The sequence below is a fragment of the Etheostoma spectabile genome, chromosome 4, assembly GCF_008692095.1.
Source record: "Etheostoma spectabile isolate EspeVRDwgs_2016 chromosome 4, UIUC_Espe_1.0, whole genome shotgun sequence".
In the NCBI taxonomy this organism is placed as follows: domain Eukaryota; kingdom Metazoa; phylum Chordata; class Actinopteri; order Perciformes; family Percidae; genus Etheostoma; species Etheostoma spectabile.
In genome coordinates this window covers 13,946,822-13,960,590 of record NC_045736.1, presented here as the reverse complement: position 1 = coordinate 13,960,590, position 13,769 = coordinate 13,946,822, and the positions used below count along the sequence as shown (strand labels likewise).

At 41.0% G+C, this 13,769-nt stretch overlaps 1 protein-coding gene and 1 pseudogene across 1 annotated transcript; both read right to left on the bottom strand.

Annotated features, from left to right (window-relative positions):
- Positions 1-79: 79 nt before the first annotated feature.
- LOC116687538 (tripartite motif-containing protein 35-like) lies at positions 80-3,928 on the bottom strand (annotated as a pseudogene).
- Positions 3,929-11,483: 7,555 nt separating this feature from the next.
- Positions 11,484-13,305, bottom strand: LOC116688531 (tripartite motif-containing protein 35). Its single transcript, XM_032514635.1, has 2 exons — positions 13,202-13,305; positions 11,484-13,104 (listed from the first exon to the last, which is right to left on the bottom strand). Exons 1-2 carry the CDS (start codon positions 13,225-13,227, stop codon positions 11,724-11,726), a joined length of 1,407 nt encoding a protein of 468 aa, XP_032370526.1. The 5' UTR covers positions 13,228-13,305; the 3' UTR covers positions 11,484-11,723.
- Between the last annotated feature and the right edge of the window lie 464 nt (positions 13,306-13,769).

The window sequence follows — 13,769 nt, the reverse complement described above, 5'->3', positions numbered from 1 at the left end:
ACACACACACGGAGGGTCTAATTTAAGACACTATCAAGTTGCATTATGGGAAATGTAGAATTCAGATTTTTCAAGATGGTCACAACACCTGTAAACGCCACAACAATTACATATTCATATAACACCTCCAATATTCAGAAAATAACATTGGTTTCACGTGACGTGCGTTACAAATGCCATAACATCTGCATATTGAGAAAACCTCCAAATTCTGAAAACAACGATTTCACATCACGTACGCTGCAAATTTTCACAGCACGAGCAAATAGGGAAACAATTGAAGGTGTTTTCTGAATGTGTGGTTGCGGTGTTTCATGTGTTGTGAACCTTCTCGGCCACCGTAGTGTTCAGAGATTTCCCCGTATTAGGGACTAAAAGTCAGGATATCTGCTGCTTTGATTACACCAGTTGTTTGTGGGTTTTATGAGAAATATGTACAAAACGTACAGTTGGTTTTAAGATTACTTCACTTAATTTTTTTATATTTGAGTAACAGTTTAACAGTGGTTGCTTACTTTTTTTTTTACATTAAGAAGAAATAGTCCTCATAAAAGTCATATTTTTAGTCCTGTCTGTATCCTCTTTTCACTAATTTTGGTATTTTATCTTCTGTAATGTTTCATTCTGTCGAGGCTGAAAGAAATAACTCCAGTATGAAACCTTCCTGATATTAAACATGAAGTCCAGACACACGTTATCTCAAGATGAGACAAACAAGTCTGATCATCAGAGAACAACGTTTGAACTAAGATAACGTAAAGTGATGTAGATAAAACACGCCTTTAAATATACATAACACCCACAGCTTCTCTACAATTTTCTCTTCTTTTCTGTCGTGGCATATACGCAACAAATTGTAAACAGAAATGTGACTTTTTTTTCCTCAAAATAATACAACTTAATTCTAAAAGTATTAACTACTTTCCCCCCTATATATAAAAAAACAGTTTTTATTAAATAACTCGTACATCAAACCATTACTACTTTGGCAGAATAATAAAAATCCTCAAATGGCCTCCAAATATGTAATGACTTTCTAAAACGAGTCCTATTCCTCTAACAAAAAGCTCCACCAATAAAGCACAATTACATCAATATTTGTGTTAAGATCGAGATTATTCAGAAACAGCGTCTCCATTGCAATGTTTATTCTTCAACTGTAGAATGTCCTGCCAAGCAGTGGTGGAATGTAACTAAGTACAGTTACTCCAGTACTGTACTTAACTACAAATGTGAAGTACTTGTACTTTACTTTAGTCTTTTTTTTTCATGCCACTTTCTACTTCTACTCCACTACATTTCAGAGAGAAATATTGTACTTTTTACTCCACTACTGTACATTCATCTGACTGCTTGAGTTACTTTACTCATTGAGACTTTCGCACGCAAAACACACACATTTTTTTTTAAAGGTGATTATTATTATTTTTAACGATTATTTTTTTGGGACATTTTCGGCCTTTATTTTGACAGGGCAGCTGAAGAAATGAAAGAGGAGAGAGAGAGGGGGAATGACATGCAGCAGGTCGGAGTAAAACCCCGGGCCCGCTGCATCAAAACCTCTATATAAATATGTTTTGTTATAAATTAAACGACCCAACAAAATATCGGCCTAAAATTCCAGCTGAAATGATAAGATGGTTAAACACTTACCGGTAGATGATTGACAGAACTGTTCGATCGTTTCCAGTTTCTAAAATGTTAGTGTTTTTTTCTGCTTTGAGTACTTTTACTTTTAATACTTTAAGTACATTTTCCTAATGATGCGTACATACTTTTACTTAAGTAACATTTTCAATGCAGGACATTTACTGTAATAGAGCATTTTTACAGTGTGGTATTAGTACTTTTACTTACGTTAGGGATCAGAATACTTCTTCCACCGCTGCTGCTAAGTATATGACTTGGTCACAGTTGTTGAATTTCAAAATTTAAGAGATATTTATCACAAAGTTTGTTCATATTATGTAATTATGTACAGAAACTCATATCTACACATTAATTATAATGTTGATGATTAAGATTCATACATCCATATCAGCAGTAAATATATAATAATTGAAGTATTTTTCATTTAATTTATTTTCAATCATCAGTACAGTTATAAAGTTCCTGCAACACTGGTCGTCTTCATTCATTCATATAAAGATATTGGCTTTGTGTCGAAAACCTGAGGACATACAGATAAATAACTAGAACTATTTTGATTCTTTGTTTCATAAAAACTCCTAGAAAATGTAAAAAAATTGATTTCCGAGTAGCCTTGCTCAACTGGACGGGGGGGGGGGAGGCAGACTTCTGTAATACATCTAGGGACCAGTGATTGCCATTTCTAACCTCAAAGTCCCAGCTGTGAGAGTTAGAACTCTTTGAGCCCAGGACAGCCGTGTCCTAATAAACCTTTCTGGATTGTCAGGAAGAGTCACACAACTGTAGGAGACCATCTCCTTCATCTTGTTCCAGATGTTGAAGCTCAGGTGGCCCAGGTGTTTGGCCTCGTCTATCAGAGCTCCTGGGAGCAGCTGTGGATCCTCCAGCAGGGGGCGCTGCCGGACTCTGTCCACAGCAGCCCTGTAGTTCTGCAGGAACGAGACGTCTTCGGCTCTCAGCTCGTCCTCTGTGGCTCAAAACTGTGGAGATGATCGAGGACTTCAGGAGGAGCCTCCCCCCCCCCAGCTGACTTCTTACCCTTAGTGTCGGGTTCAGTTCTGTCCAATAACCCAGCAACGCTGTCTCTAACCAGCACCTGTTCACTGGTTTCACTTATTATTCAACTTGTTTAGTAATATTCATCATTCTCATTCTCATATCTTATTTATTATTCATTATTTATTCATCATTCTCATTCCCTATTCCAGAGCTGTTTGTACTGTTCATATTGTAATATAATAACATAATACTATTTATTCCAGCTTCCTTTGCACTATGCCACATTTGAAATAATAACTATCACATTTCACTCCTGCATACTTTGCACTCTTTATTGCACTATTGCCTCCATATTGTTTCTGTTTAGCGTGTGTATATATTATTGTGTATATATTGTTTGGTTGTTTTATATGTGTAAGCGCATTGTGAGCAACGATGTTCCAAAGAAAATTTCCTCGTATGTGTCCTCATACCTGGCAGATAAAGCTGATTCTGATTCTGAGTCTGACTTTGTCTGAAAGAGCTGCTATCTCTCTGCTCAGAGCCTCCATCTTCTCCTTCATCCTCTGACTCTTTCGCTTCTCTTCCTCCCTCAGAGCAGAGATCCTGGCCTCCTCTTCCTCTTCTAGAAACTGGTGAAGCTTCTTAAACTGCTCCTTAATCTTCGTCTCTGTGCGTCCGGCCTGGACCTTCAGGTGTTCTGCTGTTTGATCCCAGTTTCCTTTACCTTGTTCCCAGAGCTTCAGTTTCTCCTTTAAGGGCTTCAGGGCTTCCTGGAGCTCCTCTCTGTGATCCTGTGCAGCCTCATCCATGGGTCTGAATGTGTGGTTGGTGTGTCTCCATGAATCTAGATGAGCTACACGGGATGCTGATGAAGATGCTGACAGAAGAGAACTGCAGACTGCAGAGAACCTCTGGACCTCTCTGATCTCTCTCCAGTTTTTTAATGCCAAGTTATGAGGTGGATCACTCGTTATAAACTTTATAAACTGGACGTTCCTTTTTCAGTTTATCTTTCCAACAGCTATTCAGACAGTCTTTGCAGAAGCTGTGGCTGCATGACAGGACCAATGGATCTTTAAAGATATCATAGCAGATAGGACAGGATAGATCCTCCTCTAATGGAATGAAAGTACTTTGACTTTTAGAAATATCCATACTCACTGTATCCCTGCTGTGGTTTCCCCCCAGTAGACGTCCTGGCTTTGCCCTGAATCTAATCGTCTCTCAGTGTCTGTGTCTCTTCTCAGTGGCAGAACAACAACCTGCATTTCTTGCTTCGTCTCAGCTCAGGTGAGTCAGGTAAGGGGTGGAGCTTCGTCCTGCCCTTTTGATCCAGCCTTGAATTAACTTTGTTTTGTCCTATTTTACATTGGGTGTTATAAACTGATTCAAGGGCCCATTGGCCAAATCGGCTTACTTATTGTGTTTGATTTAAATATAAAAAGGTATGTTAGAATTTGCCAGTTTCTTTATCCATCACTGTAATCTTAAGATAACATGTCCATATATATATTTTTTTTTTTAACAAAGCTAAGTTGAGAGATAACATAGACTCTCCAAATCAATCTGCTAAAATCAATGGAGACTTAAAAATGTAAAGTTTTTCCCAAGGTTAGTGCTTCAGGAAAGATGATGTTGTCATTGCAATCAAAAGGGTTCATCCACTGAGAAGCATGAATGTACTGGGCACTTGCCATGGCAGTTGATCGATTTGATCATGATTGTGTGTGTGTGAATATTGATAGAGATTTTGGCCTGACAGAGATGCAAGAGGATTAGCATGTTGTGAGTAAAAGTGAGGCAACAAAAAACAACGACTTAATTCTTGTGGACTGCGTAATCAGGAGTACAAATAGCAATGCAGATTTAGGCTGAATCCCATTTCTCCGTCTTACCCCTTCCCCTACCCCTATTGTCTTACCCCTTTGACTTACCCCAAGCCCTTGGTCCTTGAAACCGAGTGGGAAGGGCTAGGGGTGAAAACATGTCCCCTATGAAAGGAGACACCACTTGGTTAAACAAACTTCCAAGATGCCGTCTACAAGTGTGTGTATGTTGATTGCGTGGGTTTTGACAACGGTGTCATATGCGTGTATGCCTAATGTATGTATAAATCTATATGTAACACTTTCTTTGTTAACAAAAAAGAAGGATTTTCAGATTATTGTATAAATGTGATGACGCTTTCTTCCCCCCCAAACCCAGACTGGGACCTGGTTCCACAGGAGAGGAGCCTGATAGCTGGAGGCTCTGGCTCCCATTCTACTTTTAGAGACTCTAGGAACCACAAGTAGCTCTGAATTCTGGGAGTGTAGTGCTCTGGTGGGACAACACGGCACTAAGAGCTCTTCAAGATAAGACGGTGCTTGACCATTTAGAGCTTTGGAGGTCAGGAGAAGGATTTTAAATTCAATCCTGGATTTAGCAGGAAGCCAATGCAGAGACGCTAATACAGGAGAAACATGATCTCTTTTCTTAGTTCTGGTCAGAACACACACTGCATCTTTTCTCCTTTTTCTTCTTTTTTCTTCCCATTGTTCTGAGTCAGGATGTTCCTAATTTTTGCAATGTTATGTAGATGAAAAAAGGCTGTTCTTGAGGTTTGTATCCTGATCAAAAATAACTCCTAGATTTCTGACAGTAGTGCTGGAGGCCAGGGCAGTACCATCCAGAGTCGCTACATCTTTCTATAATAGGGTTCGGAGGTGTTTAGGGTCCAGTACAATAACTTGAGTTTTGTCTGAGTTTAGCATCAGAAAATTGTAGGTCATCCATGATTTTATATCTTTAATGCATGCTTGAAGTTTACCTGACTGGTGTCCTGGATCATAACCTACAAAATTGTACAGGTGCATGAACAGGAATAAATTACAAATGATCACAATAATACAGTGTCAATACAATAATGAATGGCTACAACATGAACACATGATTTAAGAAACTTCTGCTCATTTTCAGCCCGAAAGTGGATCAGCTGCTGGGTTTACAGGACGGTATACTGCATATAAAGCATGGATTGGGAAAGGGAAGTTTGGGGCCCCCTGCTAGAACTGCTCCCCCCCGCGACCCGACACCGGATAAGTGGACGAAGATGGATGGATGGATGGTATGTTCATTTAAAGTAAACTAAGTAAGGCAATCACGAGAGACTTTGTTGCAGATAAGCAAAGATTTATTGTACATATGCATAATATGAACTGTACAGAGTCTTTGGAAATGAGACTCTATCATTATAAAATCCTTGTTAAAGGGGTGGAGAAGCCAAGACATATCACCATGATGGCGTCTAGACACGATGCAGCCCAAAGGAGTCAACAAAGCTGAATAGTTTTAGGAAGAGAGAGCAGTGACTGAAGGTATCAGAAGTCTTCCTGAAAGAATTTGCACTGAGCTTCATTAGAAGTATTACGTGGACTATTTTTGTACTGAGAAGTATAGTTAAGAAACCTACCAAGATGAGTAAAGTCACACCTTGCATGGTTCATCGTAGCATAGATTAGATTATAGGATTAGATAGGATTTGGTTAAACTCAGGTGTGAAAGCAACCTAGGATCCTACCCACCGCTTGGAGGATTCCCTCTTCTGCTTCTTCTCTGTCAGTGTTGGGATTTCAATCTGAGTTGAGGACCAGAAGAGGGGCCATTTACTCACCAGACTGTATTTGTATTTGATTTAAAAGTAAAATGTAGGCTTCAAATAATTGTTGGGTTTCTGTAAATAACATCCCAGAGTACAGTCTAGACCTGCTCTTTTATGAAAAGCGCTGTTGTTTTGATTTGGCGCTGTATAAATAAAATTGAATTGAATTAAACTGAATATACACTTCACATGGTTATTATCTTTTGGCCTTCTATTCTTGATATTTGTCATTTGTGCCTTGAGTTGGTTGGTTTTCAGATTTTTTCATGTAGGGTTAGGGTTTTTATTGCTTTTTAATCACAGCGACAACCAAATGTATTTGCGTTACAAGTCCGTGGAATCTGATGCATTAATTATACTGGTGTGTGCAGATTAACCGGCTGCAGAGTTTTAGACTCTGTGGTGACATCAGTGCCAACAGTACAGCATATCTCCAAAGGGCCTGCCAAGATAAGACTCCTCTCACCGGGGATGCTGACCAGGTTGTCATGCCTGATTTTAAATAGTTAAAGGTGCATTGTTTTCGAGAAATCAACCAGTATTTGAAATCTAAATGCTCATTTCTTAATTAAAAACAATAGCAACACTGTATTTGTCGACACAGTAACAGTTGTAAATGTTGTTAGCCATACAATATGCATGTGTCTGTATCTAATGCTGTTTGTTTGCTTCTGTGCAGATGGATAAATGCTGTAAATGTCTGACTGACTTTTCATCTGGACTCAAATGTCTCCCTCTGGATCCTGGTGAACAAGCATAAAAAGAACTTCAAAATGACTTTCATTTCCAAGGCACATTATGGGGAACAAGCACCAAATGTACTGTGTTCCTCTGAGGCCTGATACGTCGCTGCCACTGAACCCTCCGTGGTGTCCTTTGTTTGAAGTTGCACTGTGTTGTTTTGTCTCCGTCATTTGGATCAAAGACCAACATCGTTAGCGTTCTACTGATGCATTATATATCTTATGTATAATTTTCTTTCCCCCCATCTCACAGGCTCTTTTCAAGTTTCACTCTCTTCTCATCTCTGCTCAGGCAAACTCATAAAAGTCTCTCTAAAATAACAAACCTGTTTTTTATGGCTGAACAGCTCGACTTGTTTTAGAGTTTTGGGCATTTAGGCCGGAAGTCATGCAGCTTTAACAATATATTGATGTATTTTGAATATTTGTAAAAAAGCTTTCATAATAGTGCTGGTTGTCTTATTTAGAATCAATTATGGATTCAATGCAGGGTGTATTAGTGTGATAGAAATCCAAGATCATTTTTTGGCCATTTTTTATAGGACAGCTGACAACATGAAAGGGAGGAGAGAGGGCGAATGACATGCATCAAAGTACCACAGGTCAGAGTCGAACCCTCGGCTGCTGTGTCGAGGAGTAGACCTCCATGAATGGGCGCCTGCTCTACCAACTGCTCTACCCGGGCGCCCCCTCTTTTCATTTCTTTCACATCTTGTTGGCTTGGTCATACTCGCCTGCAGTCTACTGTAAAAAATAATGATACACACACTGGAGCCAGTGGCTGCATTATTAGGAAAGACTAAATACATTTCCGGATGGTTATCCCCCGAATGCACAGCCGGTAAAGTGACGAGTGTCTTTCATCTCTCCTTCAGCTGCAAACTTCGACACTAAAAATATTTTTGTGGAAATGGTTTACATTCTATACATACAAACATTATCACAGGTATTTGAGAGGAATGTGTGTGCTACCTAAAAACAATACATGCACACTTTCACTTTCTACACGCACACATGCAGGATTATTGTCAACACACCCTTCTTCATACCAGCGACCTTGCAGGAGTCTCTGTAGAGTCAAAAGACCTTGAATATGGCGCAGCACGCCAGATCAATCCGTTTATTAATGAGTGCTGATGACGGCGGCCTGTTTGCCACACCGCATCCTTGAGACTCATAAGCAGGTCATTATTCATGACCTCGCTCGATTCCTAATTCAGACAAGTAGAGCGAGCATAAAACCGTCTTTTCCACCTCCCATGACATCTCTCAATAATCAAACCCGGCTGTAAGATGAACTTCGTGTGGAGGTGGGGGAGGTCTGGGCAACGAGAGCAGGGAGGGGAAGATGGTGGGGAGGGTTCAGGGTGGACAGGGTGGAGGGGAGACGAGAAGGGAGTCACTGTTGTGGAGGTTTTTTTTCTTGTTTTTTTTTGTATTTTGTTTGTCTTTTAATTAACAGAGCATGTTTAATTTAGGTGGTGGAATGTATGAAAAAGCACGAGACCTTATTGTGCTCATATTATGCTTTTTGGAGAACCAGACATGAAAATAAATTGTAGAAATGTTTCTTCACCTGATGCTGTAAATCATCTCTGAAAGCCCAAATGTACTGTATGTTGTTGTGATTCCCCAGGGGCAGAGATAGGAAAAGTAACAAAATACTTTGTTACTCTAAGTAGATTTTTCAGATATTTTTACTTTACTATTTATTTTTACTTTTACCACTTACATTTTAACACAAATATTGGTACTTTTACTCCTTACATTTCACAAAATTGCCCCTTTTTTTGCAACATCAATACCAAATTCAATCTAATTGGATGGGAATATACTGTACGTAAGGGTAAATAATCGACTTTATTAATGTGTCAAACCTCTCAGACTAAGTTAGAGGACTCATGTTTGAATTCTCACAGAATAACAACTGAATTTCTATCTTGCTACTCAGTCAGAATCTTATTAACCTGGAGTCCCAGTCTCTGTCACAACAATCATATATGTGATGTTTTAAGCCTATCAGAAGACATCCATTTAAAATGTAGGCCATGGACTATAAAAAGCCTTTTTTCCATGTCCACTAAAATTTCTCAGCCTGCACTCTAACATGTGTGTGCTCCAGGTAGCTTTGCATAAAATATGGTTGTCATTTGCAAGGCTACTTTTACTTTTATAGTAAGTAAATTTCCAAGCCTTTGCTTTGTTACTTTTACCTGAGTAAAGAAGTAAAAACAGTACTTCTACTTTTACCAGCGTATTTTTTAACTTACTTTTGTACTTTTGCCATGTCTGTCCAGGGGAGAAGCGGGAATGGGATTGGTGGGAACGGTCCCATTCACACGCTCAGGCACACAGCAGGAAGCAGCAGGAAGCTGCCGTTGATGTCGGTAGTGATTACAGCTGCGGGTTAAATCTCCTGAGCTACCAACAGACTGATCCTGATGCTCTCTGCAGGCCGCCGTCAACCTTCAACAGCTGACCTGCTACCCATAATGCAACCTGACAGGGATGAGCAGTCAAGGAGAGGTGAACAAGCTTCACGAAACACCTTTGTTTTGTCGCTCATGCTTACTATTCTCTAGAACAGAACACGAAGTGAAAGGCTTCATGTTCAGACAGTTAGCCCACATTTGTTGGATTTGCACATTAGGTATTTTATTACTCACCAGAAACCTTTCCGTGTTCTTTATGACTTTCTGTAAATCATTTTTAGTGTTACTGATCCACCTTTCCCATGTGGAAATCATCCAGTTGCATAACCACGCATACATAACCCGTGCACCATTCATATACAGTAAGTACTACAGCATAGGCGTTAAAGCCCCCCCAATCTCAAAACTAGTCAGTGCAACACCCCCCCCCCAAAAAATATAGATAGTGTCTCTATAAATAGAGACACCCATAACTTGTTGCAGAAAAAATCACCAGAATGCAGGAAATGAAGTGTTTGATATGCTCAATATTTTGCTCAAAAGTGGAGATCTCACCCCCCCCCCCCCACAACCAGGAGAGTTTGAAGTCCATCTGTCACATACAGAAACATTGTATGTAGGCAAACTCAGCGCATTTGATTTGAGATGTATTTATTTAAAATACAGACAGTGCATATTGATGAACATGTATGTAAATATACAAAAGTATAGCCAGTAGCTAGTTTACATCTTTAGGTTGATGTTAAAATAACAACTTATAACACAATAAATCCCTGATCCCTGAGAAATATTGGAAGGAATATCCCAGTTTTAATCTAAATCTCTACAATCTGTCAAACTAACCCAAATGAATCACTTAAATCATCCATTAATCATTCAAGAGTGCAGTAAAGTCCAAGAACAGTTTCATATCAGCTTATAAGAGTAGGGAAAAATACCAATGACCTTTACGTATACTAATTTGTACCAAAAGGTCCATTTAGTAACTCTTCAGGAGCTTTCAATCGTATCACACAATCTTCATCTACTAATGATGTTTGATGATGGACTTCTTGTGATTGAAAGGTCATTCTTGACCTCAGAATGTTGTGTCTGCTTGCCTTCCCCAACCTGTTGTGTGTCTCCCCTTTTTTTCCCCTGTGTGTTGTCTGTTGCGTGAGGGCGTTTCCGGGAGATCAGAGGCGTGGCTTCCATCAACACTCCGTCTTCCACTCAGCTGTTTCCATCACTCATCATCCCACTGCCTTTCATAAACCCCGGGCTGCCCGTCTCCTCAGTGCCAGATCGTTACATGCATTACTGTGGTAACTAGGCCCCCAGTCGAATCCACTCGTGTTTTTTTCTGTCTGTGTTCTCTGACTTACCTTGTGTTTCCCTCGCAGATCGTCCGTTGTCCGTCAGTGCTGCCTACCATCATCTCTACCTACCACCCTCAGTCTGCGTCTGTGTTTGTCATCCCCGCTCTAATTAAACCACCTAAACTGTACTCAGTCTTTGTACTTTCATTATCTCTGTGGTTCTGTAACGTTCAGTAGGACAGAACACAGAGATAATGAAAGTACAAAGACTGAGTACAGTTTAGGTGGTTTAATTAGAGCGGGGGATGACAAACACAGACGCAGACTGAGGGTGGTAGGTAGAGATGATGGTAGGCAGCACTGACGGACAACGGACGGATCTGCGAGGGAAACAAAGGTAAGTCAGAGAACACAGACAGAAGAAAACACGAGTGGATTCGACTGGGGGCCTAGTTACCACAGTAATGCATGTAACGATCTGGCACTGAGGAGACGGTCAGCCCGGGTTTATGAAAGGCAGTGGGGATGATGAGTGAGGGAAACAGCTGAGTGGAAGACGGAGTGTTGATGGGAAAACCACGCCTCTGAATCTCCCGGAAAAACGCCCTCACGGCAACAGACAACACACAGGGAAGGAAAAGGGGAGACACACAACAGGTTGGGGAAGGCAGCAGACACAACACAGAAAATGAAAAAAAAACCTCACCACAATATTTGGTGAGAATAACTCACAGGGAACTTTAACTTTCTGTTGACTGGATGAGCGTAAACATTTCAGAAAAAGCACAAGAGTTTGATGCCAGAGATTGGCGACTGGTTCCACAGGCCAAACTGCCAACTGTACATTTTTGGAAAACAATCCCCCCTGATGCATCAAATGAGCTGCTGTGAGTGAGACAGGGTCAAATGAAGCCATGGTCACACTGATACATGTCTAGAAAAGTCCCGAAACGCCTGTCTAAACGACAGGAATTTGTAATATCTTCAGTGGGTGTGTGTTTACAGTGTTAAAGTATGGAAACAGCCTCTTAGTAAAAGTGTGTGTGAAGGTGTGTATGTGTGTGTCAGTATCAGGATCAAAGAATGACAGTTTTCCTCTGTTCCAGTCCAGATGAACTCTGATGCTCTGGAGCTTCTTCTTTACAGTGAGAACAGTGAGGGAATCACGATCGGAGTCTGCTGTGTACTCCCCTTCATAGAACACGATTCTGAACAGTCCAGACAGTTTGTCTTCATTGCTCTGGACAGACTTTGCTAATACTCCCACTGCCCAGATCGGACTGTGTCCAACCGCGACATCCCAGCTGTGAGTCCCGGAGTTAAAGCCCTCGGAGCCCAGGACGGAGGGGTAGAAATAAATCCTTTCTGGGTTTTCAGGAAGCTTCTGTCTCTCTCCACGACTCACGCTGGTCAAATCTTCAGACAGGATCAGTTCTGGATGAGCGGTGTTTGGATCCAGAATCACAGGAGTGTAGGAGACCATCTCCTTCATCTTGTTCCAGATGTTGAAGCTCAGGTTGCCCAGGTGTTTGGCCTCGTCTATCAGAGCTCCTGGGAGCAGCTGTGGATCCTCCAGCAGGGGGCGCTGCCGGACTCTGTCCACAGCAGCCCTGTAGTTCTGCAGGAACGAGATGTCTTCGGCTCTCAGCTCGTCCTCTGTGGCTCTGACTGTGTCTGAAAGAGCTGCTATCTCTCTGCTCAGAGCCTCCATCTTCTCCTTCATTCTCTGACTCTTCCACTTCTCTTCCTCCCTCAGAGCAGAGATTCTGGCCTCCTCTTCCTCTTCTAGAAACTGGTGAAGCTTCTTAAACTGCTTCTTAATCTTCGTCTCTGTGCGTCCGGCCTGGACCTTCAGGTGTTCGGCTGTTTGATCCCAGTTTCCTTTAACTTGTTCACAGAGCTTAAGTTTCTCCTTTAAGGGCTTCAGGGCTTCCTGGAGCTCCTCTCTGTGATCCTGTGCAGCCTCATTGATGGGTCTGAATCTGTGGTGGTTGTGTGTTTTTGAATCTCTGCAGATGACACACACCGGCTGCTGATGGTCCAGACAGAAGAGTTTGAGTTTCTCAGAGTGCAGACTGCAGAGAACCTCTGGACCTCTCTGATCTCTCTCCAGTAAGAAAGTCTCACACAGGTTTTTTAATGCCAAGTTACGAGGTGGATCACTCGTTAAGGGGCTTCCCTTACAAACTGGACATTCCTTCATTTGTTTATCTTTCCAACAGCTATTCAGACAGTCTTTGCAGAAGCTGTGGCTGCATGACAGGACCAATGGATCTTTAAAGATATCATAGCAGATAGGACAGGATAGATCCTCCTCTAATGGGGAAGCCATTTTCTCTCTGAGTGAAGATGGAAACACAGACACAACTTCAGTCACGTCACTCTCTCCACTTAAGAACTGAAAGTACTTTGACTTTTAGAAATATCCATACTCACTGTATCCCTGCTGTGGTTCCCCCCATAAAACGTCCTGGCTTTGCCCTGAATCTAATCGTCTCTCAGTGTCTGTGTCTCTTCTCAGTGGCAGAACAACAACCTGCATTTCTTGCTTCGTCTCAGCTCAGGTGAGTCAGGTAAGGGGTGGAGCTTCGTCCTGCCCTTTTGTCCAGCCTTGAATTACAGTACTCCTTGTTTTTACTGGGTATTTTAGACTGATACAAGGGCCCTTGGGCCCAATTGACTTACATATTATGTTTAATTTAAATATTAAAAGCAATGTAGAAACTTGCCAAATTTTATAATGAAACCACATATCTCATGTTACAGCTATAAAGTCAAGTTGAGTTTAACTCCTTTGACATTTTACCAGAATTTATCAAATTTCCACTCTTTATTTGTTATGAAAATGATTGGCAGAATGGTAAAAGCTGAGTTTTCTTGTCAATCACTGTGAACAAAAGATAAAGTGTCCATATAATTTTTTTTTAAATCAAAGCTGCGTTAACACAGACTCTCCAAATGAATCTGCCACAATCAATAGACTTTCAGAAACATTGTGCGGTCT

Bases quoted from the DNA above. Each gene is read 5' to 3' on its own strand.
- LOC116688531 (XM_032514635.1), bottom strand. From the start codon at position 13,227: ATGGGGGGAACCACAGCAGGGATACA. The intron at 13,105-13,201 runs GTGAGTATGGAT...ATCTTCACTCAG, and splicing joins GGAACCACAGCAGGGATACA to AGAGAAAATGGCTTCCCCAT.